Source organism: Procambarus clarkii, chromosome 79 (assembly GCF_040958095.1).
Source record: "Procambarus clarkii isolate CNS0578487 chromosome 79, FALCON_Pclarkii_2.0, whole genome shotgun sequence".
Classification (NCBI taxonomy): domain Eukaryota; kingdom Metazoa; phylum Arthropoda; class Malacostraca; order Decapoda; family Cambaridae; genus Procambarus; species Procambarus clarkii.
Window position 1 is genome coordinate 6,525,045 of NC_091228.1, and position 20,867 is coordinate 6,545,911.

Here is a 20,867-nt window from a genome sequence, read left to right on the forward strand (position 1 = left end):
TTCTGGTCTGCGGTTTTCGCCTTGTTCCCCCCCCCCCTACATGGACTCCATTACAATCTTTACAAGGTAATATATAAACTCCTCCCAGATTTCACTCATCTTAGTGTTGAACGGAATCTTGAGTTATCATAAGATAAGATAATGTTTATTCAGGTAAAAGTACATACTTTATTTATTTTATTTATTTATTTATATACAAGGTACATTTGGTTTATGAGAATACAAAAATGTAAAACATCAATGCTATGTAAAGTCACCAACACGTACAGCGTTTCGGGCAGGTCCTTAATCTAACAATTTTAAAAACTACACCGCCCCTCATCCAGTGGGCAGCGGTGGATAGGTTACAATCACTTAGTTACTACCTACAGTTAGCAAATTGGGGATATTTGGCTAAGATTTCTGGTAGCAGATCATTTTGAAATAAATATTTAGAAATCCCTGGAACATTTTTTTATAGAAATGTCTCTGACTTCACGCATCTTTTCGCACTCCATCACATAGTGACGGAGGGTGTGCGAATAATTTTGTTGACAGTTTACATTTGGTCAGGTCTACATCAGCAGATAATGAGAATTTCCAGAGATACTTGTAACCGAGTCTAAACCGAGCAGTAGTAACATCTAGAAGTCTACCGATTTTATTGGTAGAACCATAGATGTGTGGCTCCTCTTGCATGATAGTATGATGATAGTTGGAATTACTGGTGTCAATTTCACTTTGCCTAAAATCTACAAGATTTTGTTGAAGTTCTTTGTGTACTCAGGCTTGGCTCTCAGACTGCTTATTGACAATCCAAGATTATACTCAACTTCTCTTTTAAAGGCAAATTCTTTGGCCAACTCATCAGCTCTATCATGCATTCGGAGGCCAAAATGAGATGGAGTCCACATGAAATAGACTGTTACCATCAGTAATAATTTTATTGTATTTGTGTCTAGTTTCAGACTCGAGCATGTTACAGTTATGTCTTAAAGAGTTGAGAGCAATTAAGGATAATAAATGTCATGGAAGATCATGTAATTAAGTCAGTTTTAGTATGATATGGATGAAAACTTAATGTTAAAAATAATTAACATCTATGAACTAGTTAACAAGCCTCTCAGGTATGTAATCGTGCACTGTGTAGCACCAGTGCTTTCACATGAAAAAAAATCAAGATAATTATTTTCCAAAAGTTGATGAAAGCGTTTTACAAAGGATGTGGCCGCTCGTGCCTTGAATGACCGCAGCACTGAAGAAAGTGTTCCTTCTTCAAGATATAACAGTGGATCGAGGCATTTTTACCTAGCCTATTCGTATTTGAAGGAATGAGCTACCCTCTTGGATCCCCGCCTATCAACCCTTAACGGCGCAGGGGCCAGATTCACGAAAGCACTTACCCAAGCACTTACGAACGTGTACATCTTTCCACAATTTTTGACGGCTTTGGTTACATTTATTAAACAGTTTACAAGCATGAAAACTCGCCATTCAACTGTTGTTATTGTTATAAACAGCCTCCTGGTGCTTCGGAGCTCATTAACTGTTTAATAATTGGAAACAAAGCCGCCAAAGATTGAGAAAAGACGTACAGGTTCGTAAATGTTTGCGTAAGTGCTTTCGTGAATCTGGCCCCAAATCTGTAATTATCTTGTGTAAATATCAGGTTGATGCACAAAAGTATTCTCTACCTGATACGGAACATGGATGTTATGGAGGCAATGCCAGCGTTCAGTAGTTCAGCGGGGCTACTGTTGTTGTCCAAAGAGGTGACTTCCTTGCTGGTGATGTTGTAGCAGGCGGGCGAGGACACCACCTTCACCGTCGCCTCGCTCTCTATCTTCACCACATCCTGACCTTGCTGGTGGCACATCACAGCCTCTCTTGGGATGATGCTCACATCACTGCCATAGGAATAAAGAAGTGTAAATAATCACCGAATTATCGTTCCGTTGCAGGCGACGAGTCACAATAACGTGGCTGAAGTATGTTGACCAGACCACACACTAGAAGGTGAAGGGACGACGACGTTTCGGTCCGTCCTGGGCCATTCTCAAGTCGATAGTGAATGGCCCAGGACGGACCGAAACGTCGTCGTCCCTTCAACTTCTAGTCTGGTCAATATCGTTTCGTTTGTTCAGCTTTGGTCACATAGCATTTACATTCATGCATGTTTAAATACATATCAGCTAGCGAGGATGTAATAAGATCTCTGTATGTTATCTCTAGGAGGGTTAACAAAATGGTATGTGTGTGTGGAGGCTCACCCGGTCGCTTGGTGGTCGACGCTGACGAAGGACAGCCTGGCCAGGGGCAGACTGGTGTCGCAGAAGAGGACGCAGTAGCTCAGAGGATTGAACATGTCTGCTTCGTAGGTCCACTGGACGAGGGCCTCACTGGCACTGCTCAAATCCTCGTGGTGGTACAGGAAGAACGAGTACGCCTTCCCGCGGGTGAAGCTAACGGGTCCACTGAAAGTTAATTTTCTCGTATAATATAAGCTTTATTTGAGCGAAAGTCTATCATCGAAGGTTTGATCAGATAAAAGAGGAGAATAGATTTTGGAACACTACTTACTTTGCTGAGAGGTCAAAATCCTGGATGCTGCCATCGTCGGTAATGAAAGACACTTTGACCTTCCCCCTAAGAACTCCCTTCACCGCATCAGGATCCGCAAACTCCAACACCAACCGGTAATGATACACTGTAGGGGAACACAAACTGGTAAAATTCCAACAGTGATATGATTTCCGTACATCTAGACGATATCTGCTTTGCCAAAATACAAAACTTCATAAGTATAACCACTCGACTTACGGCAGTAGTTAGGGGGGCCGGCGGTAGAGAGGTAGAAGGTGACGAGGCTCTGGTTCCCGGCTGGCCACTGGTCCGCATGCAGCCCCAGCTGAGCACAACCGCTTCCGTCGTCCCCACAGCTTGTGCACTTTCCCTACAGAACTCAAAAATATCTTTATTATCTTAAATGTAACATAGTTACAGGACTAACATTATATGGAACACAAAACTAATTATCGGATGTTCACTAATACATGACGCCCTCCACTCTTAACAGGAGAAAACTGGTGCGTTTTAAACACATGAATGTATGGATGATGCTCACGTCCAGATACTGCTGGTAAGACTGGCAGCGGAAGGCCGTGTAGGGACACGTCGAGAGGATAGAGTCGGTGAAGAGCTTTGGCGCTCTATTATGGTTACATGCGATCAGCTCCTTCTGTGCCGCGTCCAGACCTACAGGAGAGGCTCAGTGAGACGACCGAGAAGCTGGACAATAAACTCTATAAAACGATGGGTTATTTAAAGCACGAGAATCACTAAGAAGAAAACTGCTTATTAATCTCTCGCCTATATATTGCCTTCGCCTCCTTCCCTCATTACAGTCGACTTGAAAATGGTCCAGGACGGACCGAAACGTCGTCGTCCCTTCACCTTCTAGTGTGTGGTCTGGTCAACATACTGCTCTAAAATATACCATACTAATCTTAATATAAGAATCACCTTTATGGACAAGAGTAATGTAGATGTAAGCTTGGTACCGACCTTCGTCGATGCTGAGGCCGTCGGTGAGGGCTGAGAGAGGAACTCTACTGAGGGAGTCACAGCCTGGTTGACCACGACCGTCGTTTGGATAGAAGTCCAAGTGACCCACCGGCTGCCGCAGCCCGTAGCCTGGCGACAGACGCACACATTTAGTACTCCTGCTCTGGTAGATGACCCAGGATCTCTTTTTTTTCAAGTACATTAATGCTAAAAATGCTGCTGCTTCTTTAGAATCACGTACAAGGGTCGGTAGTGGAAACGAACACTGGTCAGTGACTCATTTCAACAATTATCGATTGTTGAACTGTAATTCAGAGATTGGACTCGTTGCTAGGACATGTGTAGCATTACGATAAATAATATTGTCTTTAGTTAACCTAATAACATTTTCTAAATGCACAACAAATAAAAGAAAACTAAAATTTAAGGGTATACTTAATAAAAATTTGAATTGTTTTTAATGTGCAGTTACATAATAGAACCTTATAAGCATTTAGGAATAGGCATTCGTTCCATCGTATTACCCGTTTTATGCACAATCGTTCGATCACATTGCCTGGAGCATATCGTATTGTCTGCTTTATACACAATTCTAACAATTAGAATAACTTTACGAATTCATTGTTATCAAACTAGTAAACAAATATGTAGTGTGAAAATATTAAAAAACAAATTTCATATTAATTAAATTCTAATACTGACGTGATCAGATCATGAAATTTAGATAAAACAGTCACCTATAACTGTACATTTTCTTTTGTGAAATAATAAAAGAAAGCACCAAGCCGGGGAGACTATGGAGGACCGTCAATGTCGTGGGAGATCTAAAATGCACTAAATATCACAGTTTTGGAGAATTAAAGTATTTAAAAAAATAAAACCTGATTACTTTGTATAAATAATATTAATTCATTGTAGGGGGGAGGGCAGGAAGCCAGTGTATATATACATTTTAGACTTGTATGTATGTACCTTACCTAAATAAAATTGTATTGTATTGTATTGTATTTGTATCGGTCTCTTCCCCTCCCCCCCCAAGACAAGCCGACTCCTGGGTACCTATTTACTGCTTGGTTAACATATTTTCTTCTCTATTTTATAGTTAGCCCGATGTAGACGAGAGAAACTATTCCAACTGCGTACCAGTACCCAGGTAGAAGATGGAGTCTGCGTCGGTGTGAATGACGTCGACGAAGAGGGCGTCGGAGGGGTCCAGACGGACGCTGGCCGGCATGTACTGGAAGAAGGGCTCAGCGGGGTCCAATCCGGTGATCCTCCCCAGTCCAGACACCCGCTCCCCGGCGTACCCTGAGGCATTGAGTGCAAGCAATGGTGATCCAGATCACCGTGAACCTGTTCCACAACGTACTCTATTGATTCGCTAAACCAAAGTCTTTGTTTCGCAATTTATGACAAAATAAAGGTTTTCAATGATTATAGACATTTTGTTTAAGATTTAAATGGACTGTTAAGAGAAATAATTTTTAAACAATCAGCTTAAAACTGTGTATACCAGAAGAGCTTTAGTGTAGTGTCTATTTAGAAGTCTGTATCCTATACCCAAGCTGTGCTAGGCATGATGTTGGTCTGCAGTAATGACCAGTATGATTTACCCAACTGCATCATTGGTCGTTAAAATAATCTGTTTAATGCATCTGTTGTATGTTAATTAGAACAAATTATGTTTAAACATGTGTGACAGTAGAATGGTTTGTAATTCATCTATTGCAGTGGGTTATGACAGCTGTACAATACACCTGCCTGCAGTAAGGTATGAAAGTGACTAGTTTAATGTACTTGTAGTGTGTGTTCATCAAGATAGTGACGGCTATAACGCACTTACCTGCAGTGTGAGAGCCAAGGGAGTGACCTATAATATGCACGTCACTTGGATCGAGGCCAACGTTGTCCTTGAGCCAGTTAATGAAGTGAGCGACCTCGAGGCCGACCACTCGAGTGTTAGCGGTGGCCTGTGAATAGAGGGATTGAGACCCGCCCGACCAGTCCACCGTCACCACGTTGAAGTCCTCGTACTGCAGGAGGGCTCGAACCATGTCCTGCACGCAAACGTATATTCCCAAGTCAGTGGGTTAAGCGTGCAAAGTTGCAACGGGATTTATCACATAAGACATTGACAAGCACTAAAACACATACTTTTGCTTTAAGCCAAGCTTCTTTGGGAAAATAATGTTATCCTGAATTTAATAACAAATGTATTATTGAAGTAAATGATCTCGAGAAAGATTCACTTCACTTACCAGCATCCACGTTACGCCAGAGTTGTCCAAGAACCCATGAATCAATATCTTAGTCTTTCTCTTGTGGTTAAAGGTTGTATTGTGGACTTTGGTAAGGTTGGTGGCCTCGAGGGAGGTGCCGAGGCTGTCCTCCTTGGAGTAGACGGTGAAGACGACGTGGATCTCCTCCCGGGTGTACGGTGGGAGGTTAAGAGGCCGGTGGATGGGGTGGAAGAAGTCCTCGTGGGTAAAGAGGCAGCCCAGATCCTCGAAGCAGAGTTCATTGAACTCGTCCTCGCCCTCTCCTGGAATTGACAAAATAAATGTTGCTTCCCTGATCAACTAGGCTGTGATTCATACGTCAGGCTGCAAGCAGCCTCGTCCAACAGTCTGGTTGACCAGCCCATCAACCAGGAGGCCTGGTCACAGACCGGGGCCGCGGAGATCTTGACCCCCGGAATCACCGCAAGGTAGGTCCCCTTCAGGGAACCCGAGTACCGAGTATCAAGTGTCCCACCTTAAGATGTAGTCTGCTTGTTCGTCTTCCAGACATCTAGTGCTCCTTAGATTTAGTGCAGTTTAATTTTACATATTTATCAGTCACACTCGGCTATCTAAACATTATATATTTTATTTAATTTTAGTTATGACAGTTTTTTTAAACTTTGGGCTATTGATGCATCAAGAACAAATTAATATTAATTTAAGTGTTTCAATTCTAGTTCAATTAATTCCACATGTTATGAATAAAGAACCAGTTCTCTTTCTCCTAAATTGTGTATGAATGTAAGGAGAGGAAGTGTGGAGTTTAGGAGCGTCCAGAGAGGAGAGTTCAGTCCCCCACACTGCTATAATAATTAACATTGAATGAGGTGTGTGGGGCCGAGAGGTGTGTGGGGGCCGAGAGGTGTGTGGGGCTGAGAGGTGTGTGGGGCTGAGAGGTGTGTGGGGCTGAGAGGTGTGTGGGGCTGAGAGGTGTGTGGGGCTGAGAGGTGTGTGGGGCTGAGAGGTGTGTGGGGCTGAGAGGTGTGTGGGGCTGAGAGGTGTGTGGGGGCTGAGAGGTGTGTGGGGGCTGAGAGGTGTGTGGGGGCTGAGAGGTGTGTGGGGGGCTGAGAGGTGTGTGGGGAAGGAGGCTGTAAAGATGGTTAAGAGTAAATAATGTTAAAGAACACCTGGAAGACATGTTCCTTGCATGCGAGTCCAGTGTCTGAACACAGCGTACGAGACCATAAACTGAACCTGAGGAGTACAACTGACTGCTGTTGGTCCTGGGCTGGAACTGGCTGACGAGCGGCCTGTAGATGGGATGGACAGCAGCCCGCAGGACGTTGCCGATAATAGGTAGGTCGCGCAGGCCGGACATGACGTTGCCAAAGAAGCCCAGAGAGCTCTCTTGCTCCTGCCCCGTCACCAGGACCACAGCGGCCACCAGGACCACCACCACGGTCCCCATCATGGCTGGCCAGTCCCTACTGCTGGTCCTGAAGGAGGAAGAACTGGCGTCAAGACCCGCAGCTCTGACCAGAAACTATTCAACAGGCATTACTCTATTTTATAAGATTCTAAGTTAAGAACTAAAAACTAAATTTACATAATTAAGAATTTAATAGAGTAAAATTGCTACCAAGACACACCAACCCATAAATCTTAAAAGAATTACCAATGCCCCCCTGTTCACCTAGCAGTAAATAGGTACCTGGGAGTTAGACAGCTGCTACGGGCTGCTTTCTGGGGGGTGTGCGTGTGAAAATTAGGATTAAGGACTTGCTCGAAACGCTATATGCGTGCTAGTGGCTGTACAGGAATGAATGTATATACGTGTATATATAAATAAATAAATAAATAAATAAATAAATAAATAAAAGAATTGACGAGGAATCTTTTCCGTCATGGACTATTATTATCAAGTCGTCAGTTCCTTTACTTTCAGGTCTGTGGGTTGAATGTCGAATTTTCACCCACATTATTGTGACATTTTCTGCTATTGTTAATAATTGCCATCTGGTGTTGGCCACGGCAGCTTTATAGAAAACGTGAGAAAGAAACAGCGAGTGTGACACACATGTGTGTGTACGAGTGTGACACACACACGTGTACGTGTGTGTGTAGTGCCCGGTGTTCACAGTCGTAAACACTGGGGTACCAAATGACTGTTCGAAACAATTGAACATTATCATTGGTCCAAGTGTTGAACACGAGCGAGATGCTGTAGTGTTTTCAGCTGCATGTTCACTTGTAATGAGAAATAACTTACACAACTCATTATATACATTTAACTTCGCTATAACACGAACACTGCGTCACCCGACCCCTCCACAGGAGTTTCGTGACGTCATGTAAAAGGTGGTCACTTTAGGCCAAGAGAAGTCACAGTCCCAAAGTGTTGTTTTTTTCCTTAACTTCAGTCCCAGGCGCAAATGGCAGGCCGTTCAGCACTGTATTAACTCCCATAATTGATGCGTTTAACAGCGTGGTTGGCATTCACAGCACGAACAGGCTTTCTAGGGCGTTTCTCAAGTCCCTTTCCCTGTACACGAAATGCATATTCAGGAGGCTGACGGACTCGCCGAGACCTGAAGTGCGTGGCCTCTGGAGCGCCCCAAGACCTGCAGTGCGTGCATGGCCTCTGGAGCGCCCCGAGACCTGCAGTGCGTGCATGGCCTCTGGAGCGCCCCAAGACCTGCAGTGCGTGCATGGCCTCTGGAGCGCCCCAAGACCTGCAGTGCGTGCATGGCCTCTGGAGCGCCCCAAGACCTGCAGTGCGTGCATGGCCTCTGGAGCGCCCCAAGACCTGCAGTGCGTGCATGGCCTCTGGAGCGCCCCGAGACCTGCAGTGCGTGCATGGCCTCTGGAGCGCCCCAAGACCTGCAGTGCGTGCATGGCCTCTGGAGCGCCCCAAGACCTGCAGTGCGTGCATGGCTTCTGGAGCGCCCCAAGACCTGCAGTGCGTGCATGGCCTCTGGAGCGCCCCAAGACCTGCAGTGCGTGCATGGCCTCTGGAGCGCCCTGAGACCTGCAGTGCGTGCATGGCCTCTGGAGCGCCCCGAGACCTGTAGTGCGTGCATGGCCTCTGGAGCGCCCCGAGACCTGCAGTGCGTGCATGGCCTCTGGAGCGCCCCGAGACCTGTAGTGCGTGCATGGCCTCTGGAGCGCCCCAAAACCTGCAGTGCATGGCGACTCCCTCTCAACATGGTGGCATAACATTCTCATTAGTAGTGAGGGTGGCCATGGAGGGAGAGCCTTCAACAGTAAGCTCCCTGACCACTAGTGGGGGAGAAAGCGAGGCAGCCACACGTATGGCTGATGATTGGCTCAACAACAACAACAGTCACGAGTGTTGTGATGAACTCCCAAGTCTGCCTCTGCTGCCGTTTGTTCCTGCACTGTTTATCTTGACTCTAAGGAGCGATACATTTCAATTAATTTGAATCCAAGTTGATTAATGCCTCTCTGTGGAAACCTTTGTACTGCCGGGACAACAAACATTTTATTGTATTTAATATCCAATTACAAATTTCACAAGATCAAAATAAATATGAATATTGCGTTGTAGTAGTTGACTCAAGTGTATAATTGTAAAAGTAAATTGTATTTTCAGAGCACTTCACCTGGTGAAGTGCTCATATATCCTTGTAGTACATGTCACAACTTTTTTTGCACTTCGGGCTCACCATAGCCCGGGCTACCCGCCCCGCTCCTGTGCCAGGTAAGTTACGGGCTCACCATAGCCCGTGCTACTTGCCCCGCTCCTGTGCCAGGTAAGTTACGGGCTCACCATAGCCCGTGCTACTTGCCCCGCTCCTGTGCCAGGTAAGTTACGGGCTCACCATAGCCCGTGCTACTCGGAATCTGTTCCGAGTAGCTGAATCTATAACAACAGTCACAACTTTAGAAAACGGCCTACGGCTTACAGTATCGTACCAGGCGAAGCTGTCTTGTGCAAGATTGACTTCAGCTAGGAATGTGGGAGGAGCTTACAGCCGTGGATATGTTGACCTCTGAATCGTTATTAAAGAAACTTGCTCACCTTAACCCCCTCCCCCCTTCCCACCCTCACGTCTGGGCGATGCTACTTATTGTCTTGGCGATGTAGTGCTTGAGTTAGTCTCTCTCCACTTCTCTCGCGTCTGTGTGTACCCGGAGAAGCTTCAGTCAACTAGGAAGCGAAGATAGAACACATTGAGAAAAAATTTGCGTGATTTTTTTCTCAATATGTTCCCTCTTCGAGTGTAAAAGATGCGATGCTACGCGTGGTGCTAGTTACCTTGACCCTCTGTGGTGGAAAGTGAAGCTACTGGCAGGTGGACAAATAGCAACATAGCGCTCTAGTGAGCGCAGGCAGTAGCGGCTGGGACGCTGCCCGCTGCTACACTGTCGCCGGGACAACAACAACCAGTCTTGGGTATATATATTGCGGAGAACAAGCAAATCACAATTACGAAAACGAAGTGTGTGGCAGTGTTGGGGGGGGGGAGGAGTGTTGGAGGGGGAGGAGTGTTGGAGAGGGGGGGGGGCAAGTAGGGAAGGGGAGGAAGAGTTGTGGGGGAGAGTGTTGGAGGGGGAGAGTGTTGGATGGGGGAGGAGTGTTGGAGGGGGGGAGGAGTGTTGGAGGGGGGGAGGAGTGTTGGAGGGGGGGAGGAGTGTTGGAGGGGGAGCTAATTACTACAACAGTCTTACTTATATATGTGCTACATCTTTCAGTGACATGAGTGAGGACAGGTGTGTGACAGATCCGTACACACGTGAATGTGAAGTCACTACTAACATGATGTGAATGAAGTGAAGTCAAGTACATGTACACAAGTGGAGTTACCAACAATGTATGGAAAAAAATACAGTCGTTATGTAAGTGGAATACATCACGTCACTAGTGACGTGAATTCACAAGTGATGTATATGAAGTGTGTGACGTCACTCATCTCCCTTAATAAGTTGTGACGTCGGCAGTGAAGGACGTGACAGATATGACGTCAGTGATTAACGTGAAAGGTGTGAAGTCAGCAGTGATGCGTTTCAGAACCAATAAAGGCGAAAAAAAACTAATCGCAATCCACGATTCATGCGCAATCTGTCGTCGCAATTTTTGTTTTGTTTACCAAATGCGCTGACAATAAGGAAATAGAAAACTGGACGTTTATATTAAAATTAAGTCTCCCATTTTCTTTGCTATGGAAAGGGACCAGTTATTGCCTCGTACGGGCCAATAGGCCTTCTGCAGTTACTTTGTTCTTAAGATACAGGGATAGATAACAGGATAGTTAGTGCCACCAACCCTGTGCCACACCTGCATCTTGGGAGGCCCCATACCTGCATCTTGGAGGGCCCCCACCTGCATCTTGGGAGGGCCCACACCTGCATCTTGAGGGCGGTGTGGGTGAGGCTTGTGCCTCCCTTCGTCAGCTTGGGACGACATGAACTCCCTCTGGATTCCACAACCCGCGAAAGGTAATGCTATTTATTTCAATTTCTTTGTAATATTGGAGGCCAAGTATGTATGTTTACTATTTGTGTCTGCAACATCGAGCTATTAGCTCTTGGACTCCGCCTTTCTACTCTATTTTGTTCCTCTATTATATTTGCTATATATTTCAACACACGCATCCCAAGGAAGGAGGCAGTCTGTGGTAGCTGTTTAACTCCCAAGTACCTATTTACTGCTATGTCAACAGGGGGCATCAGGTGTGAAAGAAACTCTACCCATTTGTTGACCAGACCACACACTAGAAGTTGAAGGGACGACGACGTTTCGGTCCGTCCTGGACCATTCTCAAGTCGATTGTGTCGTCCAACCCGTTCTCGCAAATTCGTAAAGTCAATATTGACTTATTAACTACGTGCATAGGTGATATACTAAACATAATAGATACCCCTAAAAAGATTCATAGAAAACACCTACCTTACCTAACCTTGTTAGTATCTTAAGATAAGCATCTTATTGCTTCGTAATTACAGTTATTACTTAACCTATACCTATTATAGGTTAGGTAATAATTGTAATTACGAAGCAATAAGATGCTTATCTTAACATACTAACTAGGTAAGGTCGGTGTTTTCTTTGAATCTTTTTAAGGGTATCTATTATGTTAAGTATGTCACCTATGCACATATTTAATAAGTCAATATTGACTTATTAAATTTGCGAGAACGGGTTCCACCAATCGAGTTGAGAATGGTCCAGGACGGACCGAAACGTCGTCGTCCCTTCAACTTCTAGTGTGTGGTCTGGTCAACATACGTCAGCCACGTTATTGTGACTCATCGTCTACCCATTTGTTTCCACTTCGACCGGGAATCGAACCCGGGCTCTTAGGACTACGATCCCCGAGCGCTGTTCGTTTTCTGTTCGTGGGTACTCTGGTTGGTTAGGTTAAGGCACGTTAGTACAAGACAGTTTCTTTATACTGTTAACGCTCGCGAAACCGGACTGCCTTAATAACCCCAACGGCTTGATAGCCCTTAATCCCTTAACCGAACACCCCCCCCCCCCCCCCCCTTAACAGGCATGTGAAATGAAAGTAGATTTTTGCACAGTGACCTTGACCAACAAGCCAAGTATATTTAGTTCTAGATTAGAGTGACCGAAAAAAACAAAGTGGTCAGTATCCGCTTCGTCACCCCGTCCCGATGGCGGCATTTTGGTTTCAAGGTGAAGGTAGCTGGAAGCCGCTAACCTGCAGAGACACGCTCGCTCTCACACACACCCGCATGCGGGCTCCCACACACCCGCATGTGGGCTTCCCACACACCCGCATGCGGGCTTCCCACACACCCGCATGCGGGCTTCCCACACACCCGCATGCGGGCTTCCACACACCCGCATGCGGGCTTCCACACACCCGCATGCGGGCTTCCCACACACCTACCCAAGATAGGACAGAGCTGGGACCCTGGATGAAGCACAGTTAAGGACACATGCCCAGGAATGCAACCCTGGAATATGCGAAGTTATATCCCACAGGATGAGGCGCAAGGAGTCCAAGACCAGGTCAACTAAGACATCTGGATCGTGATTCATCAAGCACTTGTATCTCGACTTGCAAAACCTGTATATCTTTCCTGGATCATAGCGACTTTGTATTTAACCAATAATTTAATTTGAACCGTTGAGAGGTTGTTCTCGGCCCATTGTTATTGTTATGCACAACCCATTAATTCTCAAGCACTTTACTAAAAGGAAACTAAATCGCCATGATTGATTAAAGATTTAGAAGCTTCGTAAGTGGACACGTAAATGCCTGATCGATCCTGTGTTGACGCCACTGGCGTCAAAACTTGACGCCAGAGTCGCACATCACCGGAATAACGCCTGGCCAGATTTTCCCGATAAAATCTCATTGAGTAGGCAAAGACGTCTTTGTTACACGATGAAGGTGCGCTACAGCCAGCGAGGCGAGCACAGAACGAGAACCTGCCACTTGGAGTATAATCACCACCAGGAACCTGAAGACTGCGCCGCAGACGGACTAAGATGGTGAAGCTGAGGATGGTGAGGCTGAGGATGGTGAAGCTGAGGATGGTGAGTGAAGGGCCGGGATTTAAGGGACTGGTGGAGACGGAGGTCAAAGAGAAGGGGAACCCGCAGCATCTTGGATGCATGAAACTTATTTTCTTTTGTCTTCACTGGTGCACACGAATACGTGTGCTGTCATGTACTTGGTGCAGTCATTAGTTTTCTCTATTATGCGCCCCATACCCATCCCGTGGGCGGTGGGGGAGAAAGGGTTACAGAGACACATAATGGGTTCAGGAACTAAACCCCATAGTTCATGCAAATAACAATCTTGTGAAGCTAATTACACAACTTTATTTTGAATACATGCAAATACATACATATATACTCGAAGTCAGATTTGCAATGATTTAAATGTTTCAAGGTAACTTTTTGTTCTCTTGAAACAACGAAGTCGTCTCCCTCCCTTGTGCGAACACGAAGTCAACTGTATTCCTCATAGGCACCTTGAAGTCGAACAACTGGAGAATGTACAACAGCCATGCACTATACACAGTCACTACAGTCAGTGACCTCGCCACTAGCAGCAGAACAAACTTTCCCAACAGTCCAGCACCTAGGCTAGACTGTTCACTAGAACATCTGATCACACGAACAAATTATACTTGGGTGAAAAAAAAGGACGCGACGATTTACGAACGCAAGAATGCGTGATATGTTGTTGACAGGGTTGTATTGGGCAGCAGCAGCTGCAAGAACAACAGCCTGGCTTCCTGGGCAGCTGGAAGGCTGTTGTTGTTTTAGATTCAGCTACTCTGAACAAAATGTCCATGTAGCACGGGCTATGGTGAGCCCGTAAACTGGTCTCGCCATAGCCCGTGTAGGCACGTGGGACCTCCTCACTCTGGTCATTGATATACTTCCACACGAGGCCATAATAAAATGCCTCCTCTAAAACGGCTAAATATTTACAGTTTAGTATTTTAATATTCCACCACACACGTGAACAGTAATGGAAATGTTGCGATATTTGAAATATGTACACAGATATAATTCTAAGCGAGCCCAGGAGGCATGGCAGGAAGTGCAACATAGCCTGATTGAAAAGCAGAGGCGCAATAGATGCGCCGAGAGAGAACTATCAACATTGTGGTCTAAGACATTGTTTGAGTTAGGAAAACACTATTTGTCAAATATTGATACTCTTCTTAAAAGATTTCCCCATTTTGCACCCGCAAGATAACGTAAGCTTTTAAGGGTTGATAGATGTTAATCTTCTTGCTTGAGGAGCTGTTCACTTGAGACAGTTAAGCAAGTCCCAGCTGTGTCTGGGTACAAGTGACAGGATGAACAACCCAGCGGGTTTTCTTCCTATTGGGGAGTGTTGTACATGCTGCTATGGCGGTGTGTCCACTCAAGATGAGTGACGCTGCCGAATAAACTCGCCCCTCTGGGCAAAATTTAAATTTAGACTGTTGAGCACTCTCCCTATACACACAAGGGGCATAACTAGCTGACCTCTCAGTGTTCAAGAGAGAACTTAATAAACACCTCCAAAGGATATCTGATTAACCAGACTGTGATTCATACGCGAGGCCGAGAACAAATGAGTTGCCTAGTTGACCAGACCACCAACAAGGTGGTCTGGTCGGAGACAGAGCCGCGGGGACGCTGATCCTCGGAAGCAACGCATGATAAAACGTGGTAATTAACGATAACATTTATCTAAAAACGTTCAGAAGGCGAGGCTAGGCAGTTGTACTCGTCTAGTTGTGCTTGCGGGAGTCGAGCTTCGGCTCTCTGGTCCCGCCTCTCAACTGTCAATCGACCGATGTACACCTCTGTGTACATTCCTGTGTACACTTCTCTGTGTACACAGGAACAGTACACAAATAATGTCTGACGACCTAACGTTTAAGGAGCATAAACAAGCAAATATTGCGTCAGCCAGAAAAATGATAGAATGGATTACGAGAACTTTCAAGTCCAGGGATCCCATCACAATGGTTGTACTCTTCAAGTCACTTGTGTTGTCCCGTCTTGAGTACTGCTCAGTACTCACTTCCCCCCTTCAGAGCAGGAGAGATTGCTGAAATAGGGGGAATACAGAGAACATATACGGCACGCATAGACGATATGAAACACCTAAATTATTGGGATCGTCTCAAAGCTCTCCAAATGTACTCTCTAGAGAGGAGACGAGAGAGATATAAAATAATATACACGTGGGAAAATACTGGAGGGACAGGTCCCAAATCTACACAGTAAAATAACAACGTACTGGAGTGAACGATATGGAAGAAAATGTAAGATTGAACCAGTGAAGAGCAGAGGTGCCATAGGCACAATCAGAGAACACTGTATAAACATCAGAGGTCCGCGGTTGTTCAACGTCCTCCCAGCGACTATTAGAAATATTGCCGGAACAACCGTGGACATCTTCAAGAAAAAACTGGACTGTTTTCTAAGAGAAGTTCCGGATCAGCCGGGCTGTGGTGGGTATGTGGGCCTGCGGGCCGGGCTTGGGGAGTAGAAGAACTCCCAGAACCCCATCAAGCAGGTATATGTGGGCCTGCGGGCCGCTCCAAACAACAGCCTGGTGGACCAAACTCTCACAAGTCGAGCCTGGCCTCGGGCCGGGCTTGGGGAGTAGAAGAACTTCCAGAACCCCATCAAGCTGGTATCAAGCAAGTACACGCCCGAACATACAAATATGAACGCGTGTAAGGATGCAAACGTGTTTATCTGATTTAGTCGCATTATAAAGTGTGTGGCGCTCGACCGCTCGTAGGGCTCTCTCTTCTCCCTCCACCTCGTGCTCCTCAAAGGGGCTTTCGCGCGCTCTCATACACTATGAAAGTGGGTGGAACCCGCCCGTCTGAAGCGACTCACCCGCGCCAGCTGGCCGGACCTACACTACCGGTTAAGCCAACACCACACACACGCTATACCAACACACCAGGTGTGACGCAGGTGCATGACGGCGTCTCTCAGTCGAGTTAAAGCCCAACACTGGAAGGGTGACCGCTCGTAGAGCCTCGCCCACCACTCTAGCGGGACCTGGATAATTCAGGACAGCCGCCCTGTCCCCCCCCCCCCGATAACGGTATACCAGAAACAAACAGCGGAAAGAAAACTGTTCCGCCTATCACCCAGCTTCCAACACAATAGTCTCTGTTCGCCTGTGTGTCTGCTAGCGGACTCCCAGAATACTGCTCGTGTACGGCTTCCCACAACCATATTTTGCACTATTTGATCGTTAATATACCTCTTCTACCCATTGACATCTTTCCTTTCCACTGACACTACCTCCACCCACTCGCCACGGTAGACTCCACAGGCCCAACATACGTGTAAGCCACTAACCTTTCAGTGCAGAGAAAGTTTCTGCCTGGCCAGTGACGTCACACTAGTTTTCACTCTCGGGGGGAAGGGGGAGGGGAGGGGAGGGGGTCTGTCGTCGTCAACTGTGGGTCGAGGCCGCCCACGAGTGCAGGCCCTACCTAGGTCGAGGCCGCCCATATATCTTAAATCTAGTGGACTGATTTAAGTAACATTAAATAATTACAGCAACAGCTATAGGAACTTGTCTAGTAGGCCTATGTAAACATCTGAAATAGGTCAAACTTTAGCTGGCAGATATTTGTGAACATTTTTATTCATTATGCGGAGTGCACAGCATTGCTATTTCAACACAACAAATTGCAGAATTATGCTGCTCATTTACGACCATGCACCATAACTGTCTTGAAACAGTTGCTAACAATGGTCACTGCTTACCCAACTCCCACACCCAAGGCTGCCTCGAATTAGTATCTATAAAACAAGTCGCAGCTTGCATTGTCTCCAAGATGGTTCGCCAAAGGGGTTTAAACCCTACTCTAGACAATTTGTCGAAACGCCTTTCTGTATATGAGGATTTGACCGTAATCCATTATTTATAACCATATTTATACTTATGAGACTAGTTTTCAGCGATTTCATAAATATTTTTATTTTTGCAAAGTCACTAATCATCCCCAGTGCTCCTGACCTATAATAATATAGGTCAGAATAGGAATAATACTAACAGCAAAGCCAATTTAACAATCTACGTCATTAACGTTTTTCAACGTTGAATTCACGTACATAACTATGAATCAAGGTCCAGAGCCACTCTCGGATAGTGTGCCCACTCAAGTGTGGCCGCTAGACCTAAATGGGTGCAATAACTGTCCCCCGCCTCCTGTTGTGATGTGATCTACGAAGGTCTCTCAGGACACGACGTCATATGGTTAGATAAAACAATCACAAACCACGTGGCCCCACGTGGTTTGTGATTGTTGACCCCACAGCCCCTTCACGTGGGGCTGTGTGGTCCTCGGGTTCTGTATACAGACACATATAGCTAGCTACACGGGTCTCTGTATGGCAAGGTAATTAGGATCAACAACCCGTTGGACGTTCTTCTCACTGGACTTTAGCCTTTTTATGCACCCCCCATATCCTTCCCATGGACGGTGGTGGCAAGGGTTATCGAGGCGCATAATGGGCTCTGAAATGACCTCATCAGTGGCTGGTGTCACCACTACGACGGCAATAACACACAGGATGCGACGCGGTCTGGTAAAACTCCAACATCGATCTTAAAAAACTAAACACTAACAAGGCGTAAGTACTCACTGTGAGGTGTGCCGCCGGAGGCTGGGTGTGGAGCAAGAGAGTGGTGCAAGTGGCGTTTCTGATGGCACACGCGAAATCAAGCAGTAACTACCAGTGTAACAAAGGCTGCGAGCTTTTCCCCACACACACACAACTGGCAGTCGTTTCTCGTCGTCAGTAGTGGAGCTCGCGGCACTAATAGCAAACAGGTGTAGTGTCACTCCAACAACACTATAATCAAACTTCTTGTTTATATACAAATCTCGAGTGAAAGCTATACCGTTAGTCTTATGCAATATTCCTCTTCAGTCGTCTTTTTCTGGAGTGTGTAAATACCGAGGAATGCACTTACCGTCTCACAAGATATGTATTGACAACAACAATGGGGTCGTTGACATGTTGCATGCCCTTGGTGAGGGAACTTACGAGGTAGCGAGAAGCCACGTGGCTGTGTTTACAATGACAAGCAACAGACAAGGCGGATGCCACTCTACGAGGTCATGACCGGATAACTGACCTTCACACTCTTGGACTCTTTACACGGAGTCAACAAGTCATTCATGACATAACCATCTTATATATAACTATTGACGTCTCTTTGTCAAGCGTTTACACAAAGCGTTGACTGGTTTCAAAGCTCAGAATGATATATATTCTTGAATGAGAACGGTTGTGCACGGCCCAGGAAACGAGGCTGTTGTTCGTCGGGCCCTCAGCACCACGGCAGCTATACTGACTGTCGACTGCCTGGGAGTCTCCCTTCACCACCACCCCCCGCCCCACCCTCAACCCCTTTCCCCCCTGTCACGCCCCCTCACAAACCGACTCAACCATGCCAAGAACTACCACTCTCCCCTACCTCTCACTCCACCACTCTTCTCTATCTCTCACTCCACCACTCGCCTCTACCAATCACTACACCACGCTCCCCCTATCTCTCACTGCATCACCCCCTCCCTCACCCCCAACGCCTCCCACTTGACCCTCCCCCATCACCCGACTGGAGGCGTACAGGACCTCTGGGACATATTGACAGGCTATAGTGCTCCTTGACCGTCCAGCTGTACAAAATAAAATTATTTACCACCGTCTCCTCCAGGCCGGCAGACGAACCTCTTAGATCTTCTTCCATTCCAAGTTTGCTATTATTCAATCTCAATGTCATCTATTTTCTATTTGAGTGAGCTCCAATATGCAATATTGCATTGTTATATATATATAACAGTTGCAGTGCAATGGCTCTTTTACAGTGCTGTATTTACAAAGATATATTAGGTGTACATATAATTAACTTTATCGGGGGACAGGCAGCCACTGTATATATACACGTTTGGTTTGTCAGTAATTCAACCCTCCCCCAGGGTCGAATTACTGAAACTCCCAAGGATGCAACCCCACAACAAACTTCTGGGTACCTATATACTGCTAGGTAAGCAGATGCATTAGGTGATAGGCAACACGCCCAACCATATCTGTCCGCACCTGGGATTCGACCTCTGAATTCCCGTTTGCGAGTCGTGAATTGTTAATGTAATAATCTCTATTGAGATTTGATAGACCTTCTGCAATAATTTTTTACGCTACCGCTCACAGGATGAGTATGGGGTGCACAATAAACTAGCCGCCGCCAGCGGCAACAATAAAATAAAATAAAATGAGTAGAGACCTTGCAATACTCCCTGGACAACCTGCAGCCAAAGGTCAGCCAAAGGTCAGCTAGACCTCTTCATAAAGCTTGCGATCTGTGAAGGGCTTTTGTGCAGTCCGTAGAAGTCTTTTGCGCTACAAAAATAAACTCACAGGATGAGTATGGTGTGCACAATAAACTAGGCTCCTCTGATGGGAACACTCTGGTCAAGTCAGGAAAGGTCACATCAGGTCAGGTCAAGCGGCCATCACCACATTTAGATAAGTCAAAAGTAAGTGAATTTATCAGATTTATTACTAGGAGGGATACCCTGCTGTGCTCGGGTCGACCTGGGTACCAGAGATATGCGTGTGTTTTTCTGTCTGCCACTCCCTCCCTCTCTTGTTGAGTCAACCTATGAAGCACTACATGTGGGAGTCAAACAATGAAGCACTACACGTGAATCAACCTATGCAGCACCGGAAAGCCACTACAAGTCCACTACGGGCTCACCATAGCCCGTGCTGCTTGGGACTTTTGTTCAGAGTAGCTGAATCTAAAATAACAAGAAGCCACTACCAGAATTGTTAGCCATCTGGCGTAGCACAGAGAACACAGAAGCCAAGACACAGAGCATGACAGCGAGGTGTGAGGAGGAAGAGAAGCGCCACGCGGGCGGAGTCGCCGAGGAAGTAATCACATCTGCAGGAGAGATGATAAAACACGTTTGCGAACTTTCACCAGAAAGGCAAGGGCCGTGAGGCGGAGTGTGTGAGGCGGGGTGTGTGGGAAGGTGTGTGTGGGGAGGTGTGTGTGGGGAGGTGTGTGTGGGGAGGTGTGTGTGGGGAGGTGTGTGTGGGGAGGTGCGTGTGAGGGGGTGTACAAAGAGCCTTCAGCACGTTAGTGTCCAGCTTCATCACCGGTCCCTTTAAGAGCCACGAGCCATTAACACCTCACAGTGAGGGTCACCGACCATAACCGGAGTGCTAATGAGGCAGGTAAATATGCCGGATGAAGCAGCTGCCTGTTAGGCCAAACGTAACAGGCAAAAACAGCTTCTGACACATCTTGAAGTGTGTCCTACTTCTCGATGTATACCAAGAGAGTACTTTAGTAATCAACATTGTTCAGGACTAAGGTAGACTTATTAGTGTGTCAAACCCAAGTGGACGTCTTAAACACCTCCAACAGTTGTTCTTGTTGACTGAGAAGCGCCGATGATCCAGGAAGCGGATGCAATAGGCCCAAAGTCCAATACCAAAAAACTTAAACAAAAAAATACGCTGTCAATCATATATTGAGTCGCACTAATGAACACAGGACCACGAGAGAATATGATGACCAAACCACTCATTAGAAGATGGAGAAA

At 46.2% G+C, this 20,867-nt stretch overlaps 1 protein-coding gene across 3 annotated transcripts; it reads right to left on the reverse strand.

Moving 5' to 3' along the window:
- Positions 1-861: 861 nt before the first annotated feature.
- On the reverse strand, positions 862-18,616 carry LOC123764492 (pancreatic triacylglycerol lipase). 3 transcript variants are annotated; one of them, XM_069314499.1, is made up of 11 exons: positions 17,893-18,616; positions 7,020-7,261; positions 5,802-6,085; positions 5,387-5,600; positions 4,693-4,851; positions 3,544-3,672; positions 3,104-3,234; positions 2,800-2,932; positions 2,560-2,686; positions 2,250-2,453; positions 862-1,886 (listed from the first exon to the last, which is right to left on the reverse strand). In XM_069314499.1, exons 2-11 carry the CDS (start codon positions 7,234-7,236, stop codon positions 1,670-1,672), a joined length of 1,815 nt encoding a protein of 604 aa, XP_069170600.1. In that variant the 5' UTR covers positions 7,237-7,261; positions 17,893-18,616; the 3' UTR covers positions 862-1,669. The 3 variants fall into 3 exon arrangements, with proteins under 3 accessions (XP_069170600.1, XP_069170601.1, XP_069170599.1); XM_069314500.1 differs by having other exon boundaries at positions 4,687-4,851; positions 7,038-7,261; positions 17,893-18,615; XM_069314498.1 differs by having other exon boundaries at positions 4,687-4,851; positions 17,893-18,615.
- Positions 18,617-20,867: the final 2,251 nt, after the last annotated feature.

What these genes read in the sequence shown, in the direction of transcription:
- LOC123764492 (XM_069314498.1), bottom strand. Translation starts at nt 7,236, where the DNA reads ATGATGGGGACCGTGGTGGTGGTCCTGGTGGCCGCTGTGGTCCTGGTG. An exon ending in CAGTCAGTTGTACTCCTCAG is followed by an intron (nt 6,086 to 7,019) that starts GTTCAGTTTATG and finishes TGTCAATTCCAG; the next exon opens with GAGAGGGCGAGGACGAGTTC. An exon ending in CTTACCAGCAGTATCTGGAC is followed by an intron (nt 2,933 to 3,103) that starts GTGAGCATCATC and finishes TGAGTTCTGTAG; the next exon opens with GGAAAGTGCACAAGCTGTGG.